We start from the raw sequence: 21672 nt of genomic DNA, 5'->3' as shown, positions 1-21672 counted from the left end.
TTGAGCATAAAAAGCTTGTAGTTTATTTACTTTGAACAACCACTACAAAAATCATCCGCTTTATTCCGACATATATATGCTAATATAAGAAGGTGTCTTGTACACATATTACGAAGAAAGTAGTATGTACTCAATTAGCTTATGGAAGAAGGCAGAAAAATGACGGGCCGAAAAGAAAGAAAAAAAAATAAAAAAACTCGCAGAGCAGGTCGATTTGTACAATATTATCTATGAAAGGACATGTCGTCAAATTTGAGGTTTTCAACCTCTGTGTCTTGAACAAACACCATCAAGCACAGGAGGGTGGTATTTTTGGAACTCCCTGTCGTTGTAGCTCCACCATGACGGTATCAGTAGTGGGAGGTCTTAGGCCAAGAGGAAGAGGCAGCCACGGTTTCGATAAAACATCTCCAATAGCTGCATCTATGCTCTCTTTTGACTGTTACATATACAATTAAAAGAGATTAAATTGTCATCCTTAATTAGTTCTAAACTAAAGTTACTGCTAATGAGATATCAACGATTTTGAATTTATATACACAAATAATAAATAAGATCTCGTTCTCTAGGCCATCTGGTGATCAGAAATATTCATGGTCACTGATCGTTTGATTTAATATCAAGTGTTGAGATTAAAACATTAACAATACATTTTTTTTTATTCTCTATCTTTGATATCAAATCTAAAAATATTAAAAGTGAACGATCACGAATTGTTGGTTAGTTGATTACGAGAACATTTCTGCAATAAAACTCCCATGAATTAAGTGACAGACTGACTCACCGGATGAAAGTCGAGAAGAGGGTGAGGACCAGATTGTGGTGGAGTGGGGACAGCAATGCCTGCGTGGTCTACTTTGTACATGGCATGCGGTGGAATACCCGGAACAGGTGGGGCAGGAAATCTCTGTTGCATCAAATAAGATTCAAACAAAATTAATTAAGCCAAAATATATATTGTTCCCTGTACAAAATACAATGATATGCATTCATAAAAGATGTCGGCTAACGTATCATGTAATCTATGGAACGTTTTTTATGTTCCAAAATGTTTATGAATTGCATTGTATTTGTACCAATAAAAACTACAAACTCCAAAAGTGTAAGGAATGATTAGTTACCGTCGGAGCAGCCAGCTGCCTCGGAAAGCACGGTGTTCCTGGAGTTAGTCCGTCCGGAACCTACACCATCAAGTCGTAATTAAATGTATTTTAGTACTTAAATTTGGGAGTTTTAATGAAAAGGGTTGGGGCTAAGTTTGTTTTAACCAAAAGGTAAAAACCATCTATAATTTTATTAAATGAAAATAGCTTGAACTTTAATGAAAATGACTTAAATTTTAATAAAAATGACAAAAGTTTAATATAATAAAAAATAAAATAGAAAAAAAGAAATAAAAAAAATGACGCACATACTATTTTTAAAACTGAATTGTATTACACTATTTTTTTAAACTGAACACTATTTCTGAAAACTAAACACTAATTATTTCTGAAACTTAACACGAGTGCTACATTATTCTAAAATTGAACACGGCTACTACACTATTTCTGAAACTGAACACAAGTACTATTTTTGAAATTGAACACAGGTTAGCATGCACTGAATATTTTTTTAAACTGAATATGGTATCTCTACAGGAAGTCTATGGACCAGTCTTTTCTCTCCTCTTCTTGATTTTTCTCGACACTTTCTCACATTCCAAACAACTTTTCTTCTTCTAATTTTCTTATTCTCATCAAATTTTCTCTGAATCTCTTCAATTTTTTAACTTTCTACACCAATACTTAATTTTCTTCCGTTATCAATTTATAAACCAAGAACTAAAAAATTGTATGAATTAAAAACAAAGAAATAAAATGAAAACTAAAAAGAAAAGGCATGCCTCATGCCCGCCCTTCCACAAAACTCGATCACCATCCCTTCCCAAAACGCTCACCGCCGCTGCCCCACCCCTACACCCACCCCCCATCATCCCAACCCAGACTTGACCCACTCCCTCCCAACCATACTTGGCCCAGATGTGATTCCGAATGGCATGAAACCCACCTCAATTTGAAATTTTAATTTTAAAGGAATAAAATATGCTTGAATTATGTCAAAGTGTTATGTAGCTGAAGGATTGGTTGGTGTGCTCCTTGCATGCGCCTTTATATATGTAGGTTTTTTTTTTTCCTTTTCTCTTGTCATTATTGTTAAATAAAGTTATTAGATGATTTTTGGTTAATATTCAAAGTTTTGAAGCCATTTCATTAGTTTTTCTTAAAAATTTAGGCTTATTTTTAGCTACACTCCTTGGAACTCCATCTTAATCTAACTTTGCCCTACAATTCAAAAGTCACAATTTTACTCACTAAAACTCAAAATTCGTTCTACTTTGACTGTGGACTCTTCTTGTCCCTGAAACTTATTGGTCGCCTCCTAAAACATATGTGGGACCCAACACCCAATAAAACTATGTCACATGTGCAATAAATTTGATTATAAATCTTCATTATGCATCAATATTCAACAATCAGAGAATATTAAGTTTAAAAGAAATTGAGAGATGAAAATATAAAATGAAATTGATTAGTCAGGCTCATCCAAATAAAAAGAAATTAATAGATCTAAAGCAATGAGCGAATTTGAGTTTTATAGAGACGACTTTCAAGTTTCAGAGAGAAAAATGAAATCAAAATCGAGTTTTAGGTGGCAAAGTGAAGTGAATTTCGAGTTTCAAAAAGTAAAGTTGCGACCTTTGAGTTATAAGTAAAGGAGATTAAAATCAAGTTACCAGGAACGTAGCTAAAAATAAGCAAAAATCTTATCTAAATTACAAGAAAGGTTCAAACTTAAGTGTAGAGAATGGAGCATACTCTAGTAAACCAAGCAAGTCAACTTGTCTATAACAACTATTTTTAGTTCTTGGAGTAAAAACTACTTTTGTAAAGTTTCAAAATTTTCCTTTATTTAATTTTCAACTTTCAGTTTTTGGAAAACTGAATACAGTTACCAATTAAGGTTTTTTATTTGTTAAAAAGTATAAATAAGAGACAAAAAACTGAAAAAGGAAATGACCTAGAGATAGAGAATTATACTAAGAAGCACTTTACTTAATTAGACACAGAGATAGAGAACTAAACCAATATGTTTAGAGAGAGAGAGAGAGAGAGAGAGAGAGAGAGAGAGAGGGAGAGAACTTACACGCTGGTGGTGAGAGTGAGGGTGGTGCCAGTACGAAGCGTTTGGAGGAGGTGGCAGAGGAGGAGGCCATGCATGTGCAGGAGCTGGTGGTGGAGGTGGTAGTACTGGAGATGGGAAATGGTGGGGAAGATGATGCTTTGGTGGACACATGTGCATCATGGATTGGTCCATGGTGGGGTGACCCCACACATGTAAGGGTCTGGTTAACTGGTGGTGGTGTTGAGCGTGGTGCATGGGAGGAGATGTAGTACTAGTTATCGGAGGGAAACCCATGGTGGGTGCATTAAGCCAATTAGGGCTATTCATCATCATGACGTCCCTTCTACTCTTGGCTCCTGCTCCTCCTCCGGCGGCAGCTGCTGCCCCATACATTTGCCGTCTCTGGGTCCAGCTAGCTGCGTCTGCCTCACGGGCTAGCAAGTGTTTCCTATGCGACCGATATTTCTGCACATTAAATAATAATTTATAAATCTAAATGTATTGGAAAAGTCACTAAAACGAATTCCAACATCATGAAAGAAACAAACATCTTTGTAATTCCCAAATAGATTTGTTTCTCTTTAAAGATCGAAAACCCTTATTTTATACCGCTCGTTGGAATATCAATCTGAAGGAAAATACCCTTATTTTAAACTATATATGAGAGACCTAAAATAAAACCAAAAAAATAAAAATGCAGACTGACAAATGAATAAGCTATATATATATATATATATATATATATATATATATATATCTAGTTCCATGTTCAGCGTGTATATATGTTATGTGTAAAGGCTAATTAACTAGATTAACACTAGAGATGGAATAGAGTAGTATAGAATTAACTAGGTGGGGAAAATATTGTACTTGAAGGTGGCTAGCAATATTGTGGCGAGTAAGACAATCTATTCCCATAAGCTCTAGAATCCTAGAAGGAACTGCCTTATCGACCCCCAGCTGCTCTACTGCTTGCACGAATCTCCTGTGACGTTCTGGTGTCCAATCCACCTACACACAATTCAATAACCAAAATCATTTTCAATGTCAGATCCCGCACTGCATAATATATATATAATAACAAAAACTTCTTTTAAAGTTGCCAAATAATTGAAAAGATATAAAAGAAAAAATCACAAATCTATCTCTCTTTCTCTCTCTCTCTCAATTATTGCCATTCACAAACATTTTTTAGAGCATTGCCATTCACAAGCTTGATAAGAAATGAATAAATAACAATCCGCTCCTGCGTGATTCCCGTGAATTCTTTGCAGTTGATGAAGTTTGTGAAGATCCCATGACCCACACAGAGAGAAAGAGAGAGAGAGAGTTGTTATCTATACATATTACATAGTACGAGCTTCTCATATATTTCATCCAACTAAAGTAACATACTGCAAAACCTAGAAATTTAATTGATAATTGTAAAAGCCAAGCTATATATATGTACCTTAACTTTTCGCTTCCCATGAGAATTCTTGGATTGGGCTGTGGATGAAGACTTCGTTGCTAATTTCTGATCAGCTGATTCTCTTCGGGTGGATCCGGAGGATGGACGATGAGCTGCCCTAATTTCATTAATATCATATCTTTTACTCGCTATTTCTTGATCTATTCGATGATCGGGAGTAGGAGGAGTAGTATTGGAGCTGGAGTAATTTTGATTCAACCCTGAATTATTATTAGTACTCGTTATACTAACTGCGGCTGCAGCAACCTCGTCATGTCCCTGCATGTCCTCCTCCTCCGGTTCTTCCACTTTGGACAACGTCGTCGTAGTCTTTGCGATATTATAGTAATCGTCAGCAACCTCCTCTTCCTCTTTGGATGGTGTAATTGTTGTTGTGTTGGTGTCGCCGGCTGGTGCTGAAACTGAAAAGTCAAGTATTTCCGAGTCCATTTCCAAATCCGGCAACACATCTCCGTCATGGATACCAATGAAGAAGTCATCGAAGTCGATGCTATCCAGCAGATTCCCCATTCCCATTCCCCCGGAAAACTCTGGGAAATCAAGCACCGCGTTATTTCCGCCATTAAAAGCAAAGCTACTCTCCACGTCACCATCATCGCCTAATTGTTTTTCATCTTTGAGCTGATGGTGATGATGACCCTCCCGCAAAGGTGATAAAAAAAGCATCAAGCAATTATTTCTGATTAATTTCTGGATGCAAAAAAATAATACCAAAATTAACAGCGGTAGTAGCTAATAAATCAGCTAGTCTGCTGAAAAATAATTTCAAGCACACGGCTCGTCCTCTAGGGTTAACAGCTAGCCAGTAAGTACTGCTCCGTCGGAGTAGCTATGCTCTTTTCCCGTCCGGTTGGTACTGTATAAAGAATGAAGGATGTAAGTGGAGAGTAGAGGAGGCAAACAAGTTGTGTAATGAGGTTGGATACCCTCAAGGGTTTTTGTTGTTTTTGCAGTTGGTAGTGGGAGTCTATAGAGGTCGGATGGATCTCAACCACAATTTGTGTTGATCTCTCTCTCTCTCTCTCTCTCTCTCTCTCACAGATTTGTTTTCGCGTTTTTGTTTTATATGGGACTGCTACGTATAATATTTCCTTTGTTATTATGTAATATTTCTGTTTGTGGATGGCCTTTTTTCGAAGCTTTTGAAAATCAATCAGTGGCTTGTGAGCTTTGTTTATTAAGTTTTTTCAAGCTGAAAGGAGGTGAGAGAAACTCCAAATTGCTGACACGGTAGGAGAAGGGGCCTTATGGCTGGAATTGGAATTGGATTGGTACACTGTCCAGCTCACCTACGTCAATTAGTCATATGGACGGATCCATTTGACCTTTGTACTTTTATGGCAGATAATTATAGTAGGGAAATTATATTCACACGATGATTTTCTTTCTTTTACACGTCTATATTTAATTTTATTTGTGGGTATGTAGATAGAAGAAAATAGTGTATATTTATCTTCTTTCTTAAATCACATCATACTTGTTTTCTACACCCACGTGTAAAAAAGATTGTTTTTTGAAATCAGTAGAGGTTTGCTAGCTCTTAATTTTCTTTTCTCCAATCACATTTATCACTTTTACCACTTCTAATATTTGTCGTTCTTTGGGAACAAAAAACCGTGTAATTACGATGACAACGTTGATGGAGAAAAAAAAATTGTTCTTTAGTGGTATGTTTATTTACATTTTTTGGAAAGTGAGTGATATTGGTAATAAGGGAATGACAGGTAAATCATTCAGCTATGAGTAAACAATAAAAAAAATTTAGGATTAATCTCAATTTACTACCTTGAAGTTTTTTTATTTTTAAAATTTGGTACATGAAGTTTTTTATTTTTTTATCCCATAGTGATACTTGAAATCATAATTTTGGAACACTTTCATACATCCATTAAGGTTGTTGTTAAATTAGCCATTAACTGGTGACGTGTGGCCATGTAGGAAATAATTGGGCGTCACGTATCAATATGAGGCCACGTGGATATTAAAAAAATTATTAAAATTTTTTGTTTGTAGTCTTCTTCTACCTCCCCCTCCCCCTCCCCTTCCCCTGCCTCCCTCTGTTCTCCTCTGTTCTCTCTTTTGCACCAACCCACCCAACCCTCCTCTCCTCTTTGACTCCTCACACGTCCACCATTCCCCCTCCCTCTTCAACTCCACCCACCCACCCAACCAACCCTCCTCTCCTCTTCTCTTCGATGGCCTCATGAGCACGAACCTTCGAGCCCCACCTACCAGATTTGACAGTAATGGAGAGCCACGAGGTGCCAACCAAAATTGTAACCCCTTTTTTGTCGATCATCTCGCGAAAGCTCCTCTGATTGCGATTGGTTCTCTGACGTCGCTTCCGATTCGGCCATGAAATAAGTGCTTCGTGACCAATCTCTTTGACTATTGCAGCTTTGAGCAGCAACCCAAGACCAATTGCGTCATCGATTCGAGTTTGCAACAGGATCTGGTAGGTGGAGCCATCGAAGAAGAGAGGAGGGTTGGAGGATGGGTGCAAAGGAGAGAAGGGTGGTAGGGAAGCTCGGGGGAGGTAGAAGAAGACCCCAAATATTTTTTTTTTTTTTTACAATTTTTTATTACTTTTAACTTTTTAATATTCATGTGGGCCCATATTGACACGTGACACCCTATCATTGTCCACGCAGACGCCACGTCATCAGTCAACGACTGATTTAACAGTAACCTTCACGGATGTATGAAAGGGTCCCAAAATTATGACTTTAGGTACCACTCTGGGATGAAAAAAACTTCATGTACCAATTGTTGAAAACCAAAAAAATTCAGAGTAGTAACTAAGATAGACCCAAAAATTTAAGTCTAAATACCATATTTTAAGTTTAATTACTAAAAAAAAAAAAAAATTGAACTAACTCGTCCATGATAAAGTCGATGAATAGCTAAAATGTGAGCATCTCTAAGAACCCCATAGCTTAAATCCGGATGGAATCCAAATCCTTAGATCAAAACCAAATTAGGGTACACGTCACATAAAGCAAGAATAACCCCTTACAACTGCACATATATATTGGCGAACACCATCATGTTTGTTTGTGCCCAAATTTCAAAACCGCCCGACTAGATTGAATTTGGACTGCAATATAGTGGTTATATTGGACTAAGATGAAAAATGGACGTGTGGCATGGCGTAGACCAAGAGTATAATTAGGGTTGAGTTCTAACATACGTCGAAATTTTACTGAAGCTAACTAGTCGATGGGATTAAGATGTAGGATAAGATATGAGTCAATTTTGAAGAAGAAATGTAAAGAAAATAAAATGTTTAAATTATGGAAAAGAAGAATTAAAAAGTTGAAAAATACTTTATTCAATCAATATGGTGATAGATTAGACAATGACAACAAATAATATTCTGGCATCAGAATTGAACATATAATATATATGTCGATTTTGAAGAAAATCGCGAGCACAACAACTCATGGTATACCATGAGCCCATCATTTTTTAAGCCATCTGAAGTCGCTTAGGCTTCCAAAACATAGTTTTAGGGGTGTATTCAATTGAGACTTTGACAGATTTTAATTCTTTTTACAAATCCAAGGGTACTTATTCAAAATTTTAATTGATTCTTTGAAAGTCTAGGTGTATTCAATCAATATTTTAAAACGAGTTTATAACATCCAAGTGTATTCAATTAGAAATTGATTCTAAAGAATTTTAAAAAGTTGGTGAATTTGAGAGAATTGGAGAGACTTCGTTTAAACATTCTCAAACCTCACATCCCCCCCCCCCCCTCCCCCCTCGCTTTTCTTCCCCTAAAAAATTGAGGGAATTCACTCACAATTTTACAAAGACTATTTAGGAATCAATTAAACTTCATCAAAATCCATTAGAATCCTTACAAAATTCCAATTGAATACACCCCTCGTAATTTCCATAATAGAAAGCAGACCTTTGAGTTGTCATTCGATCAATGTTGTTTTAATTACCAAAGTCCTTTATGTTGTTTCAAGCAGTTGTAATCCTTTATTTAAGTCGTTGGATTTTTCAATTGTAATCATCAATTCAATCTTTAATCAAATTATCCTTTGTAATTTCTTGCAATTTTCTTATGGATTTCAAACTTTGTTCTACAAGGGATTACGTTGGCAACCCTTTGATCGCTTTGTGCTGCGTCAAATTACGCTGCCACTAGAATGTTTATGGCCTAACATGTTATCACGACCTAATGTATGTTCACAACCAACCTAAAATTGTTGCATTAGTTTCGGTCTATTGATTTAGGAGGTCCTGTGCGGTAAATAAATGGAGATTTTTCTTTAAATAAATAAAAATAGAAAAAACTCTTGTCACTCATAATCCTAGTTTTTTTTCTCGTCCAAACACTTTCAGTTTTGAACAAGCATCATTTTGCCATGAAATAAAAATAGTAACTGATTTTGATAGCAAGGTAGAGAAAGAATCTAGGTCAACAAAGTTCCTTGCCTAGCCGAATAATCATTTTGCTAGCTAGATACTTAAAAGTCAGACCCCGAACGCATTATCCGTCATCCAAAACTCCATATTCAACCCACCTAACCTACATGGTGGCTTAGTAGTGGTGGCACAGTAGTTATGCATGCATCCACCCCAAAGAAGCACCAAAATCCTTCTAGGCTGCCTCGCTGCGCCGTAACCTCAAAATTAACACAAAGTAACCTCGAATTTTATTAACGTATGGGACAAGAATATGTAACTCCATTTCAAAATTTTTAATACAAGTGATATTTTATTTCAAATTAATGAGAAATGTGATTCAAGCTCGTATGTGAATATACGAAGGAAGCATATGCAGTGGCGGAGCCACTTGAGGACCAAAGGAGGTTCGGACCTACCTTGAAAGTTTTCCTTTTGTAGCTTCTCTTTGTATCATTTTGGTTGGATACTCTGCATTCTTCAACTTTACTATACGAGTTAACATATTAGTATTGTTATGAAACCAAAGCCTTATATCAACTAGTCTTCCTTAGTTCACTATTTTGCATGATAGAGTGTTGTTTTATAATGAAACATGTATATATGGAATAGAAGAAGAATTTCTCTTAAAAGAAAATTCCCATAGATGCAGTTTTGAGCCATTAATATTAATTTTTGTTCAACTTCAATGTAGGAACTTATAAAGGAATTCAGTATTTATGATATAATTATCTATAAAAAAAATTGGGACTTTATTGCTCTCTTTTGATTAAAATTTTTCATTCCACTACAAAAAAATGAACCCTTTTTTTTACTTTTTTTTTTCTCATTAGTTATATTAGTTTTTGTCAATTTCTGGAATATGGTTTAGAGGCCTCTCCTAACTTCGATTTCTAACTCTGCCACTGAGCATATGTACTCTGTCCGACGTTCCTACGGTCTCATGTCTGCATGTTCCTTGTTGAATTATAATATAATCGTAAATGCAGAGGATCACAAGGCTTGAATATGAAGATGGTCCCTGCCTACCGTCTAGTCAGATTGACTTAACTGAAAAACTGAATGAATGGTGCACAGCAAATTTTATTGAAAAATGACATCGATCATTCTTGGCAAGGGCCATTACATCCATCACCGTCTACTGGCTCGTGTTATTGTTGTCTTTTCTTAAAATACAGTGTTGGTGTCGTCCTTTTCACCATGTCTCCTTGCCCTTGAACCTTTTGCAAAAAGGATTTTTCAAAAGGATAATTAGGTGGGTGTAGGATTTTCTCCTTTCTTATTTTCATTCATTTTCTCTTTCATTTTCTCATATTTTGCTTTGTGTCTTATTGTCTCTGTAAAAAAAATTAATAGAAGATGTTGACTTGACTTAGTCTTAACAGTTTAAGTAGAAGGGGAGGGAAGGAGAGAGAGATTAGGAGGGGAGAGAATCCTCCTCCAATTTTATGGTATATTTTCCTGCTATTATTATTAATTTTAATATATATACACGCTCGTAGTGACAAGCGTTACAACTTTCATGAAAGGCTCAACTTCGAAATTCGCCACTATGATCCCATAAACTATAGATCGAAATTTAATTGTTGATTGTCGTTTACATTTACGCTTCATTCTTCTCACTAAATTTTATTTTTTGTTTCATATTTTATTTTTTGAAAACATTATCTTTTGGAGGATGCAGGAAGATGAACGGTTCGGATTGTTGATATTACCTCCAGAGTTTTACCGTTAGTTAAAATATTGCTTAGAGTTTATAGTCTCTATAAACTATATAACATCGACTCATATTTTAGTTAACCATAAATATCAAAACGTGATATCAACAATCTAAACCATTCATTTTTCTACCTCTGCTAAAAGATCATGTTTTCAAAAAGAAAATTTGAAAAAAGAAATTCGTTGAGAAGAATAAAGCGTAAACGACAATCGACAGTTAAATATAAATCTAAGAATTTCGGAGTTGACCCCTTCAAGAACGTTGTAAAGCTTGAGTGATTATATACCTTTTTTACATTTTTCACAGTTGTACAATAACAATTATGCATTTTATTAATTTTTCACTCAAATAAAAAATAATATTCATGAAGGTTTGGAAAGTTTTAAAAATATAAACAACGATGTAACCATCGTCTATGCATGGAGGATGCAATCACGAGCACATACATATTCGTTCACATTTATCACATTTGTACATTAATTATTATGAATTTTTATTTATTTTGAACTCCCCTAAAAATACTATTCATGAGGGTTTGTAGGATTTTAAAAATTAAGATGATGATCTACCCATCTCAAAGCGTCTCAAAGAGTAGAGGGTGCAATTACAAGCGTTTGAATATTCTTTCACAATTTTCACACTTGTACATTAATTATTATAATTTTTTAATGTGTTTGGTATTTTTAAATTACTTTAATTTTTTAATTTTTAATGTGTACTGTTTAAATCTTATTTTTAAAAGGATAAAACATTTATGAGTATGTGACTATATGAGAAAGAGTAAAAAATTGTGTTAGGTCGTTGACTCTAAAATTAAAAGTCTATCTTTTTTGCTATACTAGTTATTTGAATTTTGGACAATAGGTTAAGTAAAATTTATCCCAGTAATGATAATAAGAAACTTTCATAATACAATAAATAAATAAATTAAACTTAATTTTTTTTAACTAAAATAGACCAATAATACAACAATACATATTTAACATACAAAATATACATTCTAGCTATTGTATGTTGCAGTAAGTGTTTTTTTAGTAGTTTAACTTTAAAATCATCAAAATATTTTTTTCTTAACAGGTTACCTATGGGTTGTCTGCGTGTAAACCCGTTAAGGACCTATTATTAATCGATTCTTAACAGGTGACCTAGTTATCGTGTTGACTTGAAACATGTTATTTTCGTGTCATTTTTGTTTTGTGTTAATGGGTCGTGTAAGATATTGTCAGGTCTACATACAAGCCACGTGACTTAAATTGACAGACGATTGGATAAAAAAGCCTTGTATCTAATGACTTATTTTTCTTAAACGCTTAATTGCAGAAATGGTCCCTGAATTTTATTCCTAGTAGTTTAATTTTAGTACATGAACTCTCATATTAGTTTCTTTAGTCATCGAACTTAACAATGTATTGCACTATTGGTCCTTTTCACTAATGCCTTCTTTTTTTCATTAAATATAGTGCTATATTAGGAACTTCAACTTAAAACATAAAAAAGCAATAGAAGAAGTTAAAAAACAAATGAAATTTTATAAATTAATATCTAAAACTTAAAACAAAATGAAATTTGAACTATAAAAATATAAAATGAAAATTGTTGTACTTTACCAACTTGTAAGTATTAACGATGTGATTTCAAAGTTGATAGGAGATCGAAATGTGGATGAACTTAAACAACTAACAAAAAAATTGCTATGTATCCAATTTTTTTACACAAAAAAAAAAAAAAAAAAAGGAGAAGAGATTTTTTAAGGTTTGATTGGCTTTCTCATTTTGACACACACCCACCCAGAATGCCCACTTGGACTTCGAATCGAGCTGTGCTGGCCGACACCTGGAATGTGACAAAGTCATAAAATGTAGTGATGTGAAAAATGTGAATAAATTTACACCTAAAAGTGCCTAATTTAAATAGTGCGTTGTCAGCGGGAATGATCCCATTTCACATGTGATGACAAAACATAAGTACAGTACAATAAAATAGGGTGAGAATTATCCCATCAAAGGTATCGTCTACACCAAGATTTGCCAATAATCCTCGTTGGTACGAAAACTCCGCTACTAGAACCTAGAAAGGGCGAAAAACAAGGGTGAGTGGGTCTGAAAATAAAGTTTTAATAAAAACCTTTGAAAACGCTGTAAAAATTGTATAGTTTCCAAAATATACCTACTACGTATAGTATGAAAATACTTACCATAGCCTGCAAAACGTAAATAAGGCATGACATCCCAAAATCACAAAATCTCAACAATAATATAAGTAAAATCAGGTGCTCAACAACCTAAGCTAGCACACCAGTTGGAGTCGCCTAATGTGACTTGTATGACTGAACCTATTGCTCATCAATCTATGCTAGCACACGACTCGAAGTCACCTAATGCGACATGTATGATAGGACTGGGTGTAATCATCATATACACTCTAGTACTACGATTATGTGAAGACTGATGATAATCGCAGTCGCCAACGAGTTGGAGTCACTTAATGCATCCTGTATGACAAGACTGGCACCTACTTGGATCCAAGGCGAGTGTGCGGTGTGAAGGTGAACATACACGTGAAAGACTGGCCCTGGGCGAGCACTAACACCTGGGTGTAGCAATGATGAACAGACTATATAAATATAAGCATGCCACATTGATTCGATAGTTCTAATCAACATACTAACATTCATAGCCATAGATATAATTATGGCATCAAACATTATAAGCATACATGTGCATCCCGTAGGATGTAGTATATTTCATAAATTCCGTCATTTCGCTAATTCTTATAAAATTTAGTCAAATCCAGGCTTACGTAAGGAATTCTTTTTCAAATGTATAAATGGAAACTATCAATATATATATATATATATATATATATATATGTATACACACACTATAAAAAGGAAAAGATCCACTCACCTGAAGTCCGCACTACAACTCCCTAGCACGAATATCGAGGCGTCACAAATGATCGGCGCCTAGAACAATTATCAAATCACGTCTTAGAATTATTATCTATAGAACACATAACTTACATAAAACACATCCCCAAGGACATTCTAGAATGATTTGAAACCCATTGACCAAAAGTCAATCATCGATCAAAGGTCGATGGTAGGGTCCACAACCATATGTAACTCGATTTGGAAGATCTACACCTTGGATTTCCTATCTGAAACTTCCAAAGATCCACATTATGCTTCTAAAACAACATACTAAAATCTTACCACGATCCGACGGTCGAATCTCCGTCAATCACAATTCAAGTGACGGCCAATGTTTTATTTTAAGAACTTACAAATCCAATTCGGAAAGATCCATATGTTAGATTCCTAATCCATTAGTTCTTAATATCCTTAAATATTATGTACTATTACGTATTAAAGATTGGTGATGATCCAACGGTCGGATCGTCGATTCATGTCCATGCGGCGATCTCTATTAAACTATAGTTAAACGATGAGATTTCGTCAATCTAACGTCACTTATGGAATCATGGTATCCAAATTAGTCTAGGAAAGGCAGGTGGGTTCTCAGCACACATGCTGTCGCACACGGTGGCCGGTTGCCCCGACTGACCAGAAAATCCAACTATTTCCAAAAATTCTCAAATTTCACTTAAATGTAGATCTTAAGGAGTAGAGCAAGTTTTATACCTGTGGCCAAGTTCAACTTGGCTGGGAAAGGCCCCAATTTGGCTCGCACCCATCAGAAACCCTAGAATGGGTGAGCTTCGATTCTCCTTCCTCGGTGTTCCGACGCCTCTACACCTAATTGGGTCTTGTTCCTGGGTCCAAGAGGAGTTGATTAATGGGTGTTGTAACTCGCCCGAATGGCGGAATCGCCGTCGAGCACCTCTGTGCTCGGGTGGAGTTCTTCACGATTTTGGACCTAAAAACCCTCAAATTTGGGTGGAGATGGTAGATGAGAGGTTGTGGAAGAGGTTGTGGAAGAGGTTGCAAGTGTTGGATGGTGGTGATTCAATGGAAAAAATGGCCAAATTCGTCAGATTTGGAACCGGGTCGAAACTGGTTTGGCGTGGGCGTACGGTTGACGTGAAGAGCTGGGGGCTTTCTCTTCCTTTTCTGATTGGTCCTTAGTTCCTTTAATTTGATTGGTACCTTGTCCTTGTAGCTGATTGGTCCTCTTATTTTTGCTTAAATCTGATTGGGCTTCTTTCTTGTAGAAGTTCAATTAATTTAAAAACTATAGTTTAGTAAAACAACTTCAAATGTCCGTAATTATACCGTTATAATCTGAACTCACAAACGGTTTTCGCCTATGCACTCGTGGGTTCGAGATCTATTCGAAAACGTTACTTGTGATCTCAAAAGATCAACGAATTTTAAAGATTAATTATGAAAATTCAAACTCTATAACTATTCGATTTAATTCCAAAATTGACGGAATTAAAAACCCCAAGTCATCGACAAGATTGTGATGATCATGAGTGTAAGGTTAAAATTATTTTGGTAAGTAATAAATTAAAAAAAAAAAAATAACGTGTTGATATTTTTCTTCTTTTTATTTGGTCGAAAGTCACATCTAAGATAGTCTTCGAGATGGTGTGTTTGCATCATTAGCCATCAGTATACATACATTCATTTTCACTGTCAAGCTGCAAGTAAAAAACATTTTATATATGCATGCAAGTAAAAAACACTAAGTTTTTTGTTTTTTTTTTTTCTACCAGACAAATGTTGAAAGCTAGTCTATGACTTACACGTAAGTTAAAATTTAAGAAGTTTTACCTTAGTAATGATCGACTAGCCAGCTTAGTCTGCATTTAGTTTTTACTTTGTCGGAGATTGAAAGACAATTGTTAATGAAATAAAAATTGTATTTTTTTAACAAACGATATTATTTATTTTAAAAAATTAGTAATAATGTAGTTTAAATTCATCTTTGAAGAGAATCGAACTTACAACCTTACACTTACAAATGAAGATAAAATTACTAGATCGTTGTACTAAGTGGCAAAATAAAAATTGTACTTTGATTCTTTGTTTTGTGAGAAATGCTAAAGAGGCTCTCTCAAAGGGATAAGGATTGTCTGCCCTCCTACTTCTAATGCCCTCCCATGCACTCCTATTTGTGTGGTCACGTTTAAGCCACGTCAACATTTTATATTACTATTCATTTTTGTCTTATTATCTTTATTAAAAAAAAACAATATAAAATGATGATGTGGCTTAACCGTGATCACACAAAACAGGAGGGCATCAGAAGTGGGAGGGCAAACAATCCTTGTCCTTCTCAAAGTGAGACTTTTTATGGACTCTGCGCAGCTCATCTTTTTAGCACATTGTTGTATCATGTTGGCACGAGAATTGTGCAAAAAATATGAGGTGTTGAAGAGTTCATGAAATGTCCAACTTATAAGAAAATTCCACCTTCGAGAAAGTCTTTTTAACATTTCTTTTGTTTTGTCTAAATCATTTCTTGTAAATATATTGTTATATTAAAAATAAGGCTTACAATTTCATTGCAACCTTGACGCGTTATTTTAATAAATTAATTACATAGGTAAGTTTTTAACACATTATTTTAGGAGTGAGGATCGTTGCCGGATTCTCTTTATGAAAATCTTAGGGATACTCAAATCATATCCGTTCATCGTACATCGTACGGTCAGAAATCATTGTAAATTTTTTTATTTAAAATTGAATATAAATAATATCTGATAAAAATTGACCTCACGATGCACGATTAACGAATGTGATTAGAGAATCTGACAAGGATCCGCTCTCTTATTTTAGTAGATCAAAACGCATTGAATGATGACGTTGATGTTAGAAAAGTATACTTCATTTTTTTTTTTTTTTTTTTGATGAAGAAAGAATAATTCATTTTTGGTCATTCGGATTACGGATCAAGATTCATTAATTAGAGGGGTTCTTGAAAATTGACAAGTTTGTTAGTAGTACAAAAAAGGACAAACGTCTTTATTGATGGTCCCAGTATACACGCACACAATATGTTCAAATGGGTCCTCAAAATAGCAATAATTGCTCGTGCTGGTGATTATAAAATTATAAATTATTGTAAATACGAATCTGACCTTCTCTATCAATCCGTTGTTTTCAAAGAGGCCCCCAATTATCAGCCCAAAAAACCCAAACCTAGCGCCAACATTGACCCACTCTTCAATAATTCCATCCGATGTAAGGGCATTTTCGAATTCTTGTGCTTTTTAAAAAAATTGTTTTTGTTGTGCTTTAAAAATAATCAGCAGTAAAGTAAAGCAGAACAACGTTTGGTTAACTATATGTTAAAAGTGTTGTGAGTTTAAAAAGTAATATAAAAACGTTTGGTAAATTTAATGTAAAAATGCTATAATTGTATACAATGATGATAGTGGCGGTTGCGGTTATGGTGGTGGTGGTGACGATTGCGGTTATGGTGGTGGTGGTCGCGGTGGTGGTAGTGACAGTTGTTGTTGTGGTTACAGTAGTGGAGGTTGTGGTTATGGTGGTGACAGTGGCAACAATGGTGCTCGAACTAGTAGCCGTCACTTTATTCTCTAAAAGATAAAATGTAAGGGTAAATATGTCATTTTCAAAAAATTAATGAAAGTATTACAACAATTAAAAATATTTATTAAAAGCTGAACTCAACTTTTAAAAGCAACCTACAGACTGCTTTGAAAAGTTGTTGTTTGAGAGGCCATTACTTTTAAAATAAGCATAATATTTTACTTTTACCAAACATTTTTTTTGTTAAAAAAAAAAAAACTTTAAAGTGAAGCACTTTTTGGTGAAAACAAAAATTACCAAACGAGATCTAAGTATATTCAATATATGCAAGTGATGGATTGTTGAGGTGATTAAATACAAATATGGCTTATATTAAAAAGGGGTGTGCTATCCACACACCCCTTTTTACTTCTCACATATTCCTTGTTAATTTCTGTCTGTTGATCGTCTTCATTTCATCTGATCCGAAGGTCGAAAAATAGAAGGGTGTGTGAAAAGTAAAAAGGGGTGTGTGGATATCACACCCCTATTAAAAATAGTTTTATATATATTACTTATTATGTGACTGTTCACCTTCTGTAATATGCAGTGCTTCCTTCTTCCGAAGTCCTTTTGTGAGGAGTTAAATATGATGATTGCTAAATTTTGGTGGAGTGGTGATCCGGGCAAACGGAAAATACATTGGCTTAACTGGCGATGGTTGTGTAAGCCTAAGAGTGAGGGAGGCCTTGGGTTTAGGGATCTCTATGCTTTTAATCTTGCTTTGTTAGCAAAGCAAGCTTGATGCTTCATGCATTAACCTGAGTTGCTTGCTTTTCAGGTATTAGGCTAGATACTTTCCTACGACAAATTTTTTGGAGGCTAGGGTTAATGCTAATAGCTCTTATGTGTGGAGAAGCATTGCCGCTTCACCCGGGGGGGGGGGGGGGGGGGGTGTTCAGAAAAGTTCTCGATGGTAGGTGGGGAATGGGAGGAACATACGCATCTGGCAAGATAATTGGATGCCGGGAGATCATTACTTTCGGATTTTGATCCCTTCTCTGATGCATTGGGATATTGATGATACAGTGGATGGTCTTATTTGGAACGAGTCAAAGCAATGAAATGTTTAGTTATTGGGTGAGCTCTTCTCTTCGGAAGAAATAGAGATAATTCAGAGCCTCCAGCTTAGCTTGAGTAACGTGGAGGATCGTTGGATTTGGCATTATGAGCGGAATGGCAAGTTCACGGTGCGGAGCGGTTACCATATAGCAAGGGGCCTTAATGTCTCTAATGGGTCGTTTGGCATACGTGCTTAGATGCATTACCGACACACTCGAATCTGTGCCAACGACGCGTGATGAGTGAAGATGTGTGTGTGGTTTGCGGTGGGCTAGTCGAGTTTGTGGAGTATGCTTTGCGGGATTGTAGCTTGGCCAAGGTGGTGTGGTTTCAAAGTTTGGGACTGAGGGTGGAGTTGGACCACGGGCTATCTTTAGCGTAATAAATCTCTCGATTATCTCGGCAGATTCCTTCATCGGGGTTCGAGTTGTGCTTGATGTTGCTTTGGGCTATTTGGAAGCAAAGGAATGACATGGTTTGGAACGGCTATTCAATTTCGTCGCAGGAGGTGGTGCTGAGAACTGAAGGTTGGCTAAGTGAGTTTCAAAAATGGCATAAGGGGGCTACCAGGAAGGCTAGCCGTGAAGTGCAGCAGTGGCAAAAACTGGAAGTTGGATGGGTCAAGTGCAACTTTGATGGGGCATGGAGTTAAATTGGGTTACGAAGGGGTTTTGGGTTGGTAATTCGTAATCGCTTGGGGGAGTTCCTGGCGGCTTCTACAGGTCTTATTGAGATGATGCAATCGGCGTTCCATGCAAAGTTGATTACTCTTCGAAATGCAGTTTTAATTGTTAAAAATAATTCCTATTGGATGAAGGGTTATTTTTTAAGGAGACTCTAGCTTGGTGCTGGCGGTAATGAAGAATTAAGGGGAAGATTGCTCATCCTTTGGTCCTATAATCAACGATGTTAAAGTCTTCCTCAGAGAGATGGCTCATTCGCGGGTTACCCATGTACAATGGGAGGTCAACTCTGCAGCACATCACCTTACTTGTATGGGTATTGGGAGTTCTCAAGAGATTATGTGGTTTGAGGAGCCTCTGGATTTACTCCAAGATGTTTTAGTTGAGGAGAGAATGTAAGTTTCTTTATTGTTCAGCTGAGGATAGGTCACATTGTTGTGCGGGACACTTTTTTTCCCTTCACTAGGGTTGAATCCCTGACAAGGTTTTTATCGAGACCGATTATGCACACTATCCTCAGGTTGTACGTATTCTTCGTTGTTTAATGAATATCGTACCGTTCTCAAAAAAAAAAAAAAAAAAACAATGTAATTAATTAAGACCTTCCTATGTAAATCCTAAGCCTATAAATAGGCACTTTAATGAGAAGGAAGATACTTGGATTTTCTCCTCCCAATCACTTTTTTGTTTCTTTCTTTTTCTCTTTCTTTATACTTTATTTCCAACATGTTATCAGCACTTCTATCTCTATACTTTATTTATTGTTCTATGTTAAGAGAGAATCATATACCACGATGATCTACACAACTCGGATGGTGTAACAATCCATTTGTAAATTACCAAGTGTGAATTGGATTTTGCTCGTGCTATTATTCGCTCTCTTTTGTGCACGAAAGCCTCCGTATTTTTCATCCTCCACAATATTAAGCTGCAATATGATAAATCTGTTGATGAATTACAACATGTGTTGATCAATCATGGTATGATATTGATGCATACGGTTCCTATCAAGAGTCATCAATCATTCATTGAAATATTTATGCTTTTTTTTTTTTTTTTTTTTTTTTGAGCTAGAGTCATCACGTGGTTTAGAGTTTCTTATACTCAACCATTGAACTTCATCATGCTCTAAGTTGTTCATTCTTCTTGCATACAAATATTATATGTCATAGAATTGAATCGAGCATTGAATTTATTTTGGCATGTATAGTCCGATTCAATTCATTATTTTTCAGTTTTGTTTATTTCTGCATCTCTTATCACTTTTGATCTTGCAGCTAGTATCTTTGCTGTGTTTGCATTCAATCATACATTATATATGTATGTATGTATGTATGTAAGTATGTATGTATGTGTGCGCATTAAAGGTCCACATGAAAAAGATCGATTGTTCCTCTTTATGCATAGTGTTTCAGTTTCAATTCATATGTGGAGTTAATCTCATCTGGTTTATTTATTTTTTATTTTTTGTAAAAAAGAGGACAACTGGTGGCAAGTTACGATTATCCACCTATTCTGGGTGTCTGGAAGACTCATAGAGGCATTTCAGCTTCTCATTGGCCACAGTCAAGCAGACTCACCAGCTTGGAGTCTCGAACCCGGAACCTGCAGACTCACCAGCTTGGAGTCTCGAACCCGGAACCTTCCGGTTATTTGTATTATGGGAGCCGAAAACCGCGCCCTTACCACTGGGCCACTTTGCTGTGATTGAGTTAATCTCATATGTTGGCTATGCATACCCAAGCAACCGTTTCTTCTTTATTATCCTATATGTTCTCCTACATACATAAAGAGACTGCTTATTTCTTTTATGCTTTTGATTTGATGTCTACCATTTATTTTCATTGGCTATAATATTTTTGTTCACTCCACGGAATTGAATCCATTGGCACGAAAGAAAATAAATTACTTTTATTTCTATTTAGAGTACAATTAATTACTCAATAACATAAAATAAAATAAAAGAACATATGTGACTTTCTCTATTTCCTAACTCCAAATGAGCATTACGAATTTATAATTCATCATGCCACTGAATTATATTATGATGATGAAGACATGCAGTCGCTCTAACTCTCATTATGTTGCAAGACCTCAATACGTTAATTTTTCATTCCCGTCCAATATGAGTGGGACTGTGGGAGGCATGTAGCCCCATAATATAAATATAAAGTTCATATTCACACAATTAGGAGCCAATAGCTCATTGCGTCCACAACCAAATGGGTATATGAATATGTCGGATTAAGTAGATTCAAACTACCTGAAGTATTTTTCTCTGACATTCATAAGAAATTATTTTGCACTTTACTAGGAATGAAATTGCACATCCTAGATGACAAATCATTAAATCATAACCTAAACTTTCTTGATCGAATCAGAATTTAGTGAATTATTATTCTAAATAATTGAGGGCATGAAATTCATCGATTTTAATTGCATAGGCAACCCAAACTATTTTGATGGATGTATCTAGGAATTGAGCATTGCTTGTTGTTGGGGGATTTTAGGTTGAACTAGACTTGGGTTTTGGCGAACCCCCTTTGCCTCTCCTGGTCCGTTTGAATACCAAGTTTCGAGATACCTCGAAAGAATTAGTGTCTTAGTAAGTATCTTGGTTATATTATTTGGCTCGGAGATAGCATGATTA

At 35.6% G+C, this 21672-nt stretch overlaps 1 protein-coding gene across 1 annotated transcript; it reads right to left on the bottom strand.

Moving 5' to 3' along the window:
* On the bottom strand, nt 1-5693 carry LOC137739953 (probable transcription factor GLK1). The gene is made up of 6 exons (XM_068479709.1): nt 4616-5693; nt 4036-4176; nt 3187-3630; nt 1122-1181; nt 785-907; nt 1-439 (listed from the first exon to the last, which is right to left on the bottom strand). The coding sequence occupies exons 1-6, from the start codon at nt 5300-5302 to the stop codon at nt 290-292; spliced, it is 1605 nt and encodes a 534-aa protein (XP_068335810.1). The 5' UTR covers nt 5303-5693; the 3' UTR covers nt 1-289.
* Between the last annotated feature and the right edge of the window lie 15979 nt (nt 5694-21672).

Source organism: Pyrus communis, chromosome 7, assembly GCF_963583255.1.
Source record: "Pyrus communis chromosome 7, drPyrComm1.1, whole genome shotgun sequence".
In the NCBI taxonomy this organism is placed as follows: domain Eukaryota; kingdom Viridiplantae; phylum Streptophyta; class Magnoliopsida; order Rosales; family Rosaceae; genus Pyrus; species Pyrus communis.
This window is presented reverse-complemented; position numbering and strand designations above follow the sequence as displayed.